At 41.0% G+C, this 14,365-nt stretch overlaps 1 protein-coding gene across 6 annotated transcripts in view; it reads left to right on the top strand.

The window, feature by feature from the left end:
• Lrrc72 (leucine rich repeat containing 72) overlaps positions 1-14,066 on the top strand; it is a 53,300-nt gene extending 39,234 nt beyond the window's left edge. For all 6 annotated transcript variants that reach the window (XM_006983943.3, XM_042260705.1, XM_042260706.2 and 3 more), the window contains 4 exons: positions 940-1,029; positions 2,359-2,511; positions 12,442-12,469; positions 13,605-14,066. In XM_006983943.3, the coding sequence (XP_006984005.2) occupies positions 940-1,029; positions 2,359-2,511; positions 12,442-12,469; positions 13,605-13,770 (437 nt within the window). In that variant the 3' untranslated portion in view covers positions 13,771-14,066. The remainder of the gene's footprint in view (positions 1-939; positions 1,030-2,358; positions 2,512-12,441; positions 12,470-13,604) is intronic.
• The last annotated feature ends 299 nt before the right edge of the window (positions 14,067-14,365 follow it).

The raw sequence follows: 14,365 nt of genomic DNA on the forward strand, positions 1-14,365 counted from the left end.
TGGAGCTCTCTGCTCTACTGCCATCTAGTGGTTCCCCGCTTTACGTGTTTTTCAGAAGCATTTTGAAGATGCCACACTGGAAATCACAAAAACTTCTTTTTACAATATGTCTAAATAGTCTCATTTAATGTTATGGAAAATGAGCAGACAAAATAAGTCACTATAAAATAAAACACTCAAAATTTCTAGTTGAAGCATTTTTAAAAATCCCTCTGTGCTAATTCTTGAGGGATGATTACGTCAGAAGTACCAGGATCTTCCAAACTGTTCCCACCCGCCTCTTCCTCCCCACCACTGTCATGCAGAATTAGGTTCATCACCCATCCCTTAGCCACACGAGTCTTGCGGATGGAAGTGAGATGAGATGCAGCATCCACATCTGTGCAGCTCTGCTCCTGAGATCTCTAGGTGCCACTGGTATGTGCATCCTCTGAGCACAGCAACAGTGAGGCTCGGGAAGAAACCTGTTAGGACAGTGCACTGCATCACTGCCTTCCCTCCCCTCCAGTCCACAGCGCCCCCCCCCCATTACTCCAGAGACCAGAACAATTCCAAGTGGTATTTTGTGAAAAGCAGCCTTAAGACTTTCATAGAGCTAGCGTCTAGTTCTTCTTCATCAAACTTACCTATGGACATTCCAAGTTTTCCTCTTTTGTGCCAGATATGAGTCAAGCTAGAACTATTTCTGATGGGTAGTAACAATTGAAAACTTTGAATGAATGAATGAATGAATGAATGAATACAACAGATAAGGAAATCAGCGGTGCTCTAAATAAGGAAATACGTGATGAGACTGTGTGCTAGACAATAGGTACAGTTGCTCATCTCTCAGTGATTATCCTTGTTTCTGTCCACGAGTCTTATATCTTCTATCTTAATATGTGGTAAAAAGGAACTATTGTGAAAACTGACATTTTATTTTGGATTCTTCCTTTGCAGGTCTGTACCAAAACCCTTTATCACAATACAACTTATACCGCTTGTATATAATCTACCACCTTCCAGGAGTGGAGCTACTTGACCGGAAGCGTAAGGATTCCTCTTTCCCATAGAAACATCTAGAATCTGTCTTGTAAACCAGTGCTTTAAAAAATGCAAGGCACCTGTGAGAATTTGTCCTCATCAAAAACTGCCAACTAACTGTGAACGGGAGCTGCTCTGTTACTCACTAAGACGTGTCAGCTCTCTGAAATCTGCGCTCGCTCAGGGACTCAGGTCTGCTCTCCTTCACTAGGAGGACCAGGTTGCCCAGTGGGTGGACCACTTCCCTCCTTCAGCTCAGGCTTTGGACATCAGCACAGTGGATGCCAAACTGGTTTTTTGTTTGTTCATTATGTTATATGGACATGTGTTTGCCTGCGTGTGTGTCTGCACACCACCGTACGTCTTCCTTAGGCCTATAGAGGCGAGAAGATGTTGGATTCCCTGCTACCGGCATTACAGATGGTTGTGAGCCACCGTATGGGTGCTGAGGATGGAACCTGAGCCTCCGGAAGAGCAGCCAGTGTTCTTAACCACTGAGCCAGCTCTCCTGCTCCTGATGCCAAATTGTTTACCTCCTGACACTTTGGTTTATTACCTCAAAAATGATTTACACTAAATTTCTTGAGTCTTAAATTATAAAAATTATCTTCTTTGAAATTCTGTAAGTTCATATTATTAAACAGTGAATTCTTATACATATCTGTTCATGTAAAGTATCATGTTTGGTTTGTAAAATCACATAAACACAACCCATACTCATTGTTCATTTTTGAGGCCTAATTCAGCCTCAATACAATGTGATCTATTCCTTATTCCATTATCTTTCTAAGTCTACAGAATAACCTTCATGGGTTGTTACTGTGTGAAGTCTTTCCACGAGGATATATCAAGACCTGACTGTCTCCAGCAGTGGTGAGGGGCAGGGAACCTCCTGTTGCCGCGTCAGTCATGTGCTGATACATGCTAGAGCCTCAGGAGTGTGTTAGACCACATGATTGAGCTCCACTGTGTGACATGAGGACATCTACTGAGTGCTTGTGAGATTATATTAATACCCCTGAAATCTCTTGATAAACTCTGTTTCAACAAGATAATCATACATAAGTTAAATATATTTCTGTGTGTAGGTGTATGCTCATATGTGGGCACACTTGAATGTGCTGGTGCATGTGCATGTATGTGAAGGTCAGAGGTTGACACTGGCTGTCGTCTTTGATCTCTCTCCTCCTTGTATATCGAGGCAGGGTCTCTCCTAAACCACAGCTCACTCATTTGGCTAGTCAGGCAAGTCATGTTGCTCAGATCTGTTTTGTAATCACTGTATGCCTTGTTCATTTAGAATTCTAAATACTATCTCTTTTTTGTCTTTATTAGAAGTTACAGAGAAAGAGAGGAGATCCATGATTACCATTTTTGACCATAAAAAAACTCATATCATTCAATCAATAGCATTTGGAGGAAGAGTGGATGCCTCTTGGAACCCCAAGTTACCAATAAGGCAAAAACGAGTTCAAAGACTTCCCTCAGGTACTGTGTTAAAATGAAAAGGAGATTAAAATGCGGTAAGCTTTGGGAACACTTGATTTCCATAAGAACTACAAGTCACCTGTAGAGTGGAGTAGCTTCTAATTAATTTCCAATATTACATTTTAACTTCGTGTTTCCAATGTTGATGCAGTGAATAACATAATTTTCATCCTCACTCATCGGTGCTACCTGAGGTATAGTACGATAATAGTGAAAGGATACCTTGAAGCCCTTCTCCAGTATCCAGTGCAGTAAAAAGGACAAAAAATTTGCTGTCATTGTTATTACCAACAAAACAAGACAGTTTCCTCAATGAAGGGTAGACTTTTTTGTGATATGGGAAAAATATTAAGAAGGAATGAAGATCATTTGTAATTTTGCCAGTCAGAAATGAACACTCTCAATGTCTTGGTTATATTCACATCCAAGGGGTCACATAGAAATATTACAGATAATTTCACTTATGTTTTCTTCATTGGCACTTACTTTATGTAACATCATCCAAGCAGATTTATTTTTCACACATAGCAAAGGACACAGGGACTAGGTAAATAGAGTTAATGTAAAGTTCTGTGATACTAGAAGAAACATGGACAGATTTATCTACATAAAAGCAAAAGGTATAACGCAGCATGGGATCAAAATTAAAACACAAACTGGAAAAAGCATTGCAACATGTAACAGGTGGAAATTCATCCTCACAATCCCTGATGGACTTTCACAATTCTATTTAATCCCAGCAGGAGGGCTATCCGATGCCAGGGGCCAGTGCTTGCCAGGCATGCCTGAAGCTGGTTTGATCTCCAACACTAAAAGAAACACAAAACAAAAACTTCTCTCAGGGCAGGGCATGATGTACTCCTGTATCAGGAGGCTGAGACAAGAGGATCATGTGTTCCAGGTCAGCCTGGGCTATAGAATAAGATCCTGTAAAAACACGCACACGCACACACACACACACACACACACACACACACACACACACACAGTTAAAGTCAAATAAAATAAAACTCCAGTAGATAAAATGACAACATAAACAAGTCATTTCTAGAAAGTAAGAATTGGATACAGTGAGTATGGCCAAAGAAGTAGGGTACCATTTTCCTCCAACATGGAGGAAAAATCTTTTTTTTTTTTTTTTTTTTTTTTTTAATATTGTTTTTTTTTTTTTTTGTGATATATATTTTTTATTTTACAATACCATTCAGTTCTACATATCAGCCATGGGTTCCCCTATTCTCCCCCCTCCCACGCCCTCCCCTTACCCCCAGCCCACCCTCCATTCCCACCTCCTCCAGGACAAGTCCTCCCCCGAGGACTGTGATCAACTTGGTAGACTCAGTCCAGGGAGGTCCAGTCCCTTCCTCCCAGACTAAGCCAAGTGTCCCTGCATAAGTTCCTGGTTTCAAACAGCCAACTCATGGAATGAGCACAGGACTTGGTCCCACTGCCTAGATGCCTCCCAAACTGATCAAGCCAATCAACTGTCTCACCTATTCAGAGGGCCTGATCCAGCTGGGAGCCCCTCAGCCTTTGGTTCATAGTTCATGTGTTTCCATTCATTTGGCTATTTTTTTTTCAATAATTGAGTAAAACTGAAATTTATTATATGCCACAGTCGTCCTAGGGACCTCCATGCTATATATATAGCCTCTATGGTTCTATGGGTTGTGGTCTGATTGTTCATTTTATATCTAGAATCCACCAATGAGTGAGTACATGCCATAACTTTCTTTCTGGGTTTGGGTTACCTCACTCAGGATGATTTTTTCTAGTTCCATCCATTTGCCTGCAAATTTCATGCTTTCATTGTTTTTCTCTGCTGAGTAGTACTCCATTGTGTATATGTACCACATTTTTTTCATCCATTCTTCCGTTGATGGGCATCTAGGTTGTTTCCAGGTTCTGGCTATTACAAATAGTGCTGCTATGAACATAGCTGAGCATGTATCTTTATGGTATGTATCAGCATTCTTTGGGTATATGCCCAAGAGTGGGATGGCTGGGTCTTGAGGTAGTTCGATTCCTAATTTTCTGAGAAACCGCCATACTGATTTCCACAGTGGTTGTACAAGTTTACATTCCCACCAACAGTGGAGGAGTGTTCCCTTTGCTCCACATCCTCTCCAACATTGGTTGTCATTGGTGTTTTTGATCTTAGCCATTCTAACAGGTGTAAGATGGTATCTCAGAGTCGTTTTGATTTGCATTTCTCTGATGATTAAGGATGTTGAGCATTTCTTTAAATGTCTTTCAGCCATTTGTAGTTCTTGTTTTGTGAATTCTCTGTTTAGCTCTTTAGCCCATTTTTTAATTGGACTGTTCAGTGCTTTGATGTCTAGTTTCTTGAGTTCTTTATATATTGTGGAGATCAATCCTCTGTCAGATGTGGGGTTGGTGAAGATCTTTTCCCAATCTGTTGGCTGTCTTTTTGTCTTATTGACTGTGTCTTTTGCCCTGCAAAAGCTTCTCAGTTTTGAGAGGTCCCATTTATTAATGGTTGTGCTCAGGGTCTGTGCTGTCGGTGTTTTATTTAGGAAATGGTCTCCAGTGCCAATGCGTTCAAGAGTGCTTCCTATCTTCTTTTCTATTAAGTTTAGTGTAACTGGATTTATGTTTAGGTCTTTGATCCACTTGGACTTGAGTTTTGTGCATGGTGACAGATATGGATCTATTTGTAATCTTTTACATATTGACACCCAGTTATGCCAGCACCATTTGTTGAAGATACTTTCTTTGTTCCATTGTATAGTTTTGGCTCCTTTGTCAAAAACCAGGTGTTCATATGTGCATGGATTAATGTCAGGGTCTTCAATTCGATTCCATTGGTCCGTATGTCGGTTTTTATACCAGTACCAAGCTGTTTTTATTACTATAGCTCTATAGTAGAGTTTGAGGTCCGGGATGGTGATGCCTCCAAGGGTTGCTTTATCGTATAGGATTCTTTTAGCTATCCTGGCTCTTTTGTTTTTCCATATAAAGTTGAGTATTTTTCTTTCCAAGTCTGTGAAGAATTGTGTTGGGATTTTGATGGGGATTGCATTGAATCTGTAGATTGCTTTTGGTAAGATTGCCATTTTTACTATGTTAATCCTACCTATCCATGAGCATGGGAGATCCTTCCATTTTCTGATATCTTCTTCAATTTCTTTCTTTAGAGATTTAAAGTTCTTATCAAAAAGGTCTTTCACTTGTTTAGTTAGTGTTATCCCAAGGTATTTTATATTATTTGTGGCTATTGTAAAGGGTGATGTTTCTCTGACTTCTTTCTCAGCCCTTTTATCATTTGTGTATAGGAGGGCTACTGATTTTTTTGAGTTGATCTTGTATCCTGCCACTTTACTGAAGGAGTTTATCAGCTGTAGAAGTTCCCTGGTAGAGTTTTTGGGGTCACTTATGTATACTATCATATCATCTGCAAATAGTGAAAGTTTGACTTCTTCCTTGCCAATTTGTATCCCTTTGATCTCCTTTTGTTGTCTTATTGCTCTAGCTAGAACTTCTAGTACTATATTGAATAAATATGGGGAGAGTGGACAGCCTTGTCTTGTTCCTGAATTTAGTGGTATCGCTTTGAGTTTCTCTCCATTTAATTTGATGTTTGCTGTTGGCTTGCTATAAATTGCTTTTATTATGTTTAGAAATGTTCCTTGTATTCCTATTCTTTCTAAGACCTTTATCATGAAGGGGTGTTGGATTTTGTCAAAGGCTTTTTCAGCATCTAGGGAGATGATCATGTGGTTTTTTTCTTTCAGTTTGTTTATATGGTGTATTACATTGACTGATTTCCGTATGTTGAACCATCCTTGCATCCCTGGGATGAATCCTACTTGGTCGTGATGGATGATTGTTTTGATGTATTCTTGGATTCGGTTTGCCAATATTTTGTTGAGTATTTTTGCATCAATGTTCATGAGGGAGATTGGTCTGTAGTTCTCTTTCTTTGTTGCATCTTTGTGTGGTTTGGGTATCAGGGTAATTGTAGCCTCATAAAAAGAGTTTGGTAGTGTTCCTTCTGTTTCTATTGTGTGGAACACTTTGAAGAGGATTGGTATTAGTTCTTCTTTGAAAGTCTGGTAGAATTCTGCACTGAAACCATCTGGTCCTGGGCTTTTTTTAGTTGGGAGACTTTTGATGACTGTTTCTATTTCTTTAGGGGTTATTGGTCTATTTAAATGGTTTATCTGGTCTTGATTTAATTTTGGTATTTGGTATTTATCCAGAAAATTGTCCATTTCTTCCTGGTTTTCCATTTTTGTGGAGTACAGGTTTTTGAAGTATGATCTGATGATTCTCTGGATTTCCTCATTGTCTGTTGTTATGTCTCCCTTTTCATTTCTGATTTTGTGAATTTGGGTGTTCTCTCTTTGCCTTTTGGTTAATTTGGCTAGTGGTTTGTCTATCTTGTTGATTTTTTCAAAGAACCAACTCTTTGTTTCATTGATTTTTTGTATTGTCCTCTTGTTTTCTATTTCGTTGATTTCAGCCCTCAATTTGATTATTTCCTGGCGTCTATTTCTCCTGGGTGAGTTTGTTTCTTTTTGTTCTAGAGCTTTCAGTTGTGCTGTTAATTCATTGGTATGGGATTGCTCCATCTTCTTTATGTGTGCATTTAGAGCTATGAATTTTCCTCTTAGCACTGCTTTCATAGTGTCCCATAAGTTTGGGTATGTTGTACTTTCATTTTCATTGAATTCTAGGAACTCTTTAATTTCTGTCTTTATTTCTTCCTTGACCCATTGATGTTTCAGGTGGGTATTATTCAGTTTCCATGAGTTTGTGGGTTTTCTATAATTTTTGTTGTTATTGAGTTCTAACTTTAAGGCATGGTGGTCTGATAAAATACAGGAGGTTATTCCAATTTTTTTGTATCTGTTGAGATTTGTTTTGTGTCCAAGCATGTGGTCAATTTTTGAGAAGGTTCCATGGGGTGCCGAGAAGAAGGTATATTCTTTTGTGTTAGGATGGAATATTCTGTAGATATCTGTTAGGTCCATTTGAGTCATAACATCTGTTAGGTCCTTTATTTCTTTGTTAAGTTTCAGTCTGGTAGATCTATCTTTTGGTGAGAGTGGTGTGTTAAAATCTCCCACTACTAATGTGTGGGGTTTGATGTGCGTTTTAAACTTTAGTAGTGTTTCTTTTATGAATGTGGGTGCTTTTGTATTTGGAGCATAAATGTTTAGAATCGAGACTTCATCTTGGTGGATTTTTCCTGTGATGAATATGTAATGTCCATCCTGGTCTCTTTTGATTGATTTTAGTTTGAAGTCTATTTTATTAGATATTAGGATAGCTACACCAGCTTGTTTCTTAGGTCCATTTGCTTGGAAAACCTTTTCCCAGCCCTTTACTCGGAGGTAGTGTCTGTCTTTGGAGTTAAGGTGTGTTTCTTGTATGCAGCATATGGATGGGTCCTGTTTTCTAATCCATTCTGTTAGCCTGTGTCTTTTTATAGGTGAGTTGAGACCATTGATATTGATGGATATTAATGACCAGTGATTGTTAATTCCTGTTATTTTTTTGGTTGTGTTGTGTTGTCCTTCTGTGGTGTATGTTGGTGTAGGATTATCTATTGCTTGATTTTTCATGGATGTGTTTAGCTTCTTTGGGTTGGATTTTCCCTTCTAGTGCTTTCTGTAGGGCTGGGTTTGTGGACAGGTATTGATTAAATCTGGTTTTATCCTGGAATATTTTGTTTACTCCGCCTATGGTGATTAAGAGTTTTGCTGGGTATAATAGTCTGGGTTGGCATCCATGGTCTCTTAGTGTCTGCATGAGGTTTGTCCATGATCTTCTATCTTTCATAGTCTCTATTGAGTAGTCTGGTGTTATTCTGATGGGTTTGCCTTTATATGTTACTTGGTCCTTTTCCTTTGCAGCTCTTAATATTTTTTCTTTATTCTGTGTGTTTAGTGTTTTGATTATTATGTGGCGAGGGGACTTTTTTTTTGGATCCAGCCTATTTGGTGTTCTGTAAGCTTCTTGTATCTTCATAGGTATTTCTTTCTTTAGGTTAGGAAAGTTTTCTTCTATGATTTTGTTGAATATATTTTCTGTGCCTTTGAGTTGGTATTCTTCTCCTTCTTCTATCCCTATTATTCTTAGGTTTGGTCTTTTCATGGTGTCCCAAATTTCCTGGACGTTTTGTGTTAGGACTTTTTTGTCTTTATTGTTTTCTTTGACTGACGAATCTATTTTCTCTATCGTGTCTTCAGTGTCAGAGATTCTCTGTTCCATCTCTTGCAATCGGTTGGTTATGCTTGTTTCTGTAGTTCCTGTTCGTTTAGTCAGGATTTCTATTTCCAGCATTCCCTCAGCATGTGTTTTCTTTATTGTCTCAAATTCATTTTTCAGATCTTGGAATGTTTCTTTCATCTGTTTAATTGCTTTTTCTTAGCTTTCTTTGATTTCTTCCCATTTTTTGTTCGTTTTTTCTTCCATTTCTTTAAGGGAGTTTTTTATTTCCTCTTTAATGGAGTTTTTCATTTCCTCTTTAAGGGAAGTTTTTATTTCCTCTTTAAGGGAGTTTTTTATTTCCTCTTTAAGGAAAGTTTTTATTTCCTCTTTAAGGTAGTTTTTCATTTCCTCTTTAAGGAAAGTTTTTATTTCCTCATTGAGGGAATGTTTTATTTCTTCTTTAAGGGCCTCTATCATCTTCTTAATGTCATTTTTAGGGTTGATTTCTTCTGTTTCTTCTGTCATGGTATGTTTAGGTCTTGCAGGTGTAGAATCACTAGGTTCTGATGTTGCCATATAGGTCTTTATGTTGTTGCCTGTATTTTTGCACTGGCGTCTACTCATCTTTTCCTCTGTGAGGTGCAGGTGGTGTCTGTGTCTGAGAGTGCCTCTCTTGTTCTAATTTTTAGTCTTGGTTTAGTAGTGGTTCTTGGTTAAATTGGTGCTATTGGGCTATTTCTTCAGGGGCAGCTGATTTCGATCGGTGAATTATATACTTATGATTCTGGTGATCTGGTTTGGTGTCTGGGTAGCGCCTTCTTCTGTGTTCTCAGGTCACTTTTTGTTCATTTGTCAACTCCTCAGCTGATCTTGTTTCTTCAGACTTTAAACTGTAGGCATCTGAATCCTCTCCCAGATGGGTTTCAGCTGAGCAGGGTAGTCTCACCAACACCTCCAAGTTGTTGGGTTTCACAGGATCAGCAGCTGGGCCCTGGGTTGTCCTCAGATGGAGTGTTCAGATTCGTTCTGATTCTGACCCACGGAGATAGCTTCTTCCCCAGATGTTGGGGTTAGGGGCGTCCCTGTTCCAAGCTGCGTCTGCTTGTCTCCGTCCCTGGTCTGTTTACCTCTGCGGTCCGCCGCCGGGCCTGTATGTCCCTATCAGCTGCCGCTGGGTCTGTCTGCCTCTGGGGGCCGCCACCGGGCCTGAATGTCCCTGTCGGCCGCTGCCGCCGGGCACGTCTACCTCAGCGGGCTGCCGCTGGGCCCGTCTACCTCCACAGGCCGCCGCCACAGGCCTACCTGCGTCTGCTTGTCTCCACCGCTGGGCCTGTCTACCTCTGTGGACCGCCGCTGGGCCTGAATGTCTCTGCCGGCTGCCTCCGGGCCTGAATATCCCTGTCGGCTGCCGCCGCTGGGCCCGTCTACCTCCACGGGTCCCCGCCGCAGGCCTACCTGCGTCTGCTTGTCTCCACCGCTGGGCCTGTCTACCTCTGTGGGCCGCCGCTGGGCCTGAATGTCTCTGCCGGCTGCCTCCGGGCCTGAATATCCCTGTCGGCTGCCGCTGCTGGGCACGTCTACCTCAGCGGGCTGTTGCTGGGCCCGTCTACCTCCGTGGTCCGCCGCCGCAGGCCTACCTGCGTCTGCTTGTCTCTGCCGCCGGGCCTATCTACCTCTGTGGGCCGCCGCTGGGCCTGAATGTCTCTGCCGGCTGCCGCCGGGCCTGAATGTCCCTGTTGGCCGCTGCCACCGGGCCCGTTTACCTCAGCGGGCCGCCGCTGGGTCCGTCTACCTCTGTGGGCCGCCGCTGGGCCTGAAAGTCTCTGCCAGCTGCCGCCGGGTCTGAATATCCCTGTCGGCTGCCGCCGCTGTGTCCATCTAACCTCCACGGGCCCCCGCCGCAGGCCTACCTGAGTCTGCTTGTCTCTGCCGCCAGGCCTGTCTACCTCTGTGGGCCGCCGCTGGGCCTGAATCGGAGGAAAAATCTTTAACGGAAAAAAAGAGAAGGTTTTATGAATCCAGAAACTGGGTCAATTTGCTTGGAGACAAGATGGCAGTACCTTTCAGCATTTGACATAAGAATGCAATTTGAAAACTCCCCTACACAGTATATCCATGGGCAAGAAAAACATGAGGCTGTTCTGTAATGCCTTTTTATAATAGTAAATGCAGAAGGGACCTCTAATGGTTGTTCATAGGGGAATATTGCATTACCAGACATTCATCCAATACAAACTATCCCACTATAGCCTTATTTCTTGATATATTTGTCCTATTTAAAAACATAAAGTTGTGGGTCAGGCAGTAGTGGCACATGTCTTTAATCTCAGCACTCAGGAGGCAGAGGCATATGGGTCTCCGTGAGTTCAAGGTCAGCCTGGTCCTCAGAGCAAGTTCCGGGATAGCCAGGAGTGATACACAGAGAAACCCTGTCTTGAAAACCCAGAACAAACAACCCTGAAGTTGTAATGTGGAGTGATAGCAGAGGTGTGTGTGTGTGTGTGTGTGTGTGTGTGTGTGTGTGTGTGCACATAACTCACATAACTGCAAGGGTATGCACACCTGTGAACACACATGTAGACACTAGGTCAGGATATTGGGTGTCTTCCTCTATTGCTCTGTGGTCTCACTGAACAGGAAGATCACTTTTGGAACTGTGGCTTTGCGGTCAGAGGGAGGGATGAGGAGATCTGGATCAAAGAGTCCCAACTGTTTGTGACTTCCATGGGCAAGAAAACATGAGGCTGCTACCTGTGATGCCTCCAAATTCTGGAGATCTAATGTAATGTAACTATGGTTAGCAATCTGCTAAATGTACTTACTGTATGCAAACCCAAGAAAGAAAAATGGTAGCTGTGTGAGATGCCAGATATGTGAATTAACTGTTATTCCACATTGTGTGTGTGCGTGCGTGTGTGTGTGTGTGTGTGTGTGTGTGTGTGTGTGTGTGTGGGTGTGGGTGTGTGTGTGGGTGTGTGTGTGTGTTTAGGTGGCAAAAATATAGTAGCGCACCATAAATCTGTGTAATGGTTACTTTTCAATTGTATCTCAACACTGTGGAGAGGGGGAAGGAGCCCGGGGAGGCATGAAAGGCCGGGAGACTCCGGCAGCCACTTGTGAAAGGCATGATGCCATAAGCTCTTGGCTGTGTCCTCTCTTGTGGACTGGCAAGAGCTTATGCTGAAGGCTTTAGTGACCCGACAGGTGTAGGAAAGTTCTGTCTTTGGCGTGGTACCAGGCCTTCTGGAGAGGAATAAACAAGGCCACGGGAGACTGGGAGCTACCCCAAGCCCCAGGCTCTGAGCTCTGGCCCTTCAGCACTAAAGCTTTAGAACATTGAGTCTTGTGATCTTGGATTTGATCTTTCTTTGAAGTCCACGCCAAGAGTCCAAATGGTTGAGATGGCCCTAAATACTTGTCCCAACTATTCTCTTACAGAAGCATGTGCTCATCAGAAGAAAAAAGGGTTTCCTTCTATGTGTGGACCTTGCTTATAAAAGCACCCAGTTGGCCTCCATGGTCAGCTATGCTGATTCAGCATGTTGTTTTCAGGTTTTTGAGCTTTGCCTTATATTAAAGACTGCCCCAAAAGCCTACAACAAAATACCTTACCTAAGGGAAATGTTCAGTTTTATACTAGTTATAAAGGCATTTCTGTCAGTTTACTTGAAAAGAAATCCAATATTGTCTCATTATTTTTGAGTGCTGACTAAATGTTTGAAAAATACTAATTTAGAATTTTATTTTTAGATTTCGAATTTGGGGATAATGTTGACAAGTAAGTGTGATATTTTTAAAAATATAATTTTTCAAAAAATTATATCTGTTTTTATTGTCAGACTGATTCATAAATGTCTCATTTGTAAATTATCCCTAACTTCTAAAATAAATTTTAATTAATTAAAAAGTATTAGGCTTTCAATAGGTGGAAAAATGGTTGCTTTTCTTTGACAAATGAGTTCCAGCTATGTGCTCATATTTGACATGTTCAGGATTTAATGTGATGATTATAACCTCAAATAAATGAGTAAATGATTAGATGTATAAGATATTAAAACTTGTTAAGCACTATTAGTTATTCCAAATGAGGAACTTGGATTGTTTGCTTTGCCACTAAATATGTTCAGTAAAAGCAATTATCATATAGATTAACATTTTACATTCACTAGGACTTACATTTCCCAAAGCAAATAGTTCATTAATTCTACAGAGGACATTTCAAATTCATGAATACTAATGAATTTAGAAACCATTACTTTTCTATGTATGAATAGTCTTTGGGTTCAATTTTAGAAAATATTCTCATCATATGCAAGATATGTGGAGAAATAATCTCAAAATAAAATGTTTACAATATTAATATGCATGATACCAAAAGTATTTACAGCTTGTTATTTAATAGTTTCCCACTATGATTACATGAGAATGTGAGACTTTTATAATAGATCCTGAAATATATCCAGACATTCCACTTTAAAAATGAACCATGTACACAGTAAAAATTATGTCACTTGGCCTGAAAGTCAAGGCATTAAAGCTTGCAATGCTGGTGGAGACGAATACAATTTATTCATTTAAATAAAAATTCAGAGCCGGGCTGTGGTGGCGCACGCCTTTAATCCCAGCACTCGGGAGGCAGAGGCAGGCAGATCTCTGTGAGTTCGAGGCCAGCCTGGACTACAGAGTGAGTTCTAGGAAAGGCGCAAAGCTACACAGAGAAACCCTGTCTCGAAAAACAAAAAAACAAAAAAACAAAACAACAACAACAAAAAAAAATTCAGGGCTTCTGGTGTACTCCAGAGGTAAAATACTTCTGTAGGATGTATAAGGCCCTGGATGCCACCCTCAATACACAGACACAATATCATGTTGGTCAGACCTACCTGTTTTTGATATAATCGCTACCTTTGCAGGACAGTGTTTGATGACCCTGAAGATGCTGTGTTTGCAAGATCCATGAAGAGGTCACTGATGGCCATTACCTCTATGAACTGGGACACCGTTCCAACACGAAAGGAAAAGTATGAAGAGGAGAAGATGGCAAAGTTTCCCCAAATGGTCATGATATCCCTGAGATAACAGTACTTCCAAAAATCCTAGGGCTGTTCAGTTGTATGTTAAAATGTCCCCATGACTTAGCACATTACACATTTACTGCAACCTGGAGTTTATAAATAGGACAATCAGTGATGGGAAAATGATTCCCACACTATAGGCTTCTTATGAAAACTTACATTTACATTACATTTGAGTTACCATGAATATAGGAATGTATGCAAATTCTAAGTGTAAAACTCAGCACGTATCCTCTAATAAGTAAGGTCATGTGACTGGCACTGTTGATCCAGTAATAAAGCATCACCAGCTCTCTAAAAGCCCCTTCTTCCTGTTAGCAGGCACTGTCCACCCTTCCACACAAGCCAGCACCCTGATTTCTAGAGAGCAAGTCTGATTGTGAATCTTGATTGTGAAATCAAGAGCATGCTTGATTGTGAAAGCCATATACACGCAAACACAAAGGATGAACACTTTGTGTGTGGCTTCTAGCACTTGCTGTTCTGAGGCAGCTCTGTGTTGTTGCCATAGTGATGACTCTACAGTTCTCACTGCTGCACAGCAGCCCACCATGTGACGACATAACTCAGCTACCCAGCGCACTGTCTTCCCATCTCTG

The sequence above is a fragment of the Peromyscus maniculatus genome, chromosome 14 (assembly GCF_049852395.1).
Source record: "Peromyscus maniculatus bairdii isolate BWxNUB_F1_BW_parent chromosome 14, HU_Pman_BW_mat_3.1, whole genome shotgun sequence".
NCBI lineage: Eukaryota > Metazoa > Chordata > Mammalia > Rodentia > Cricetidae > Peromyscus > Peromyscus maniculatus.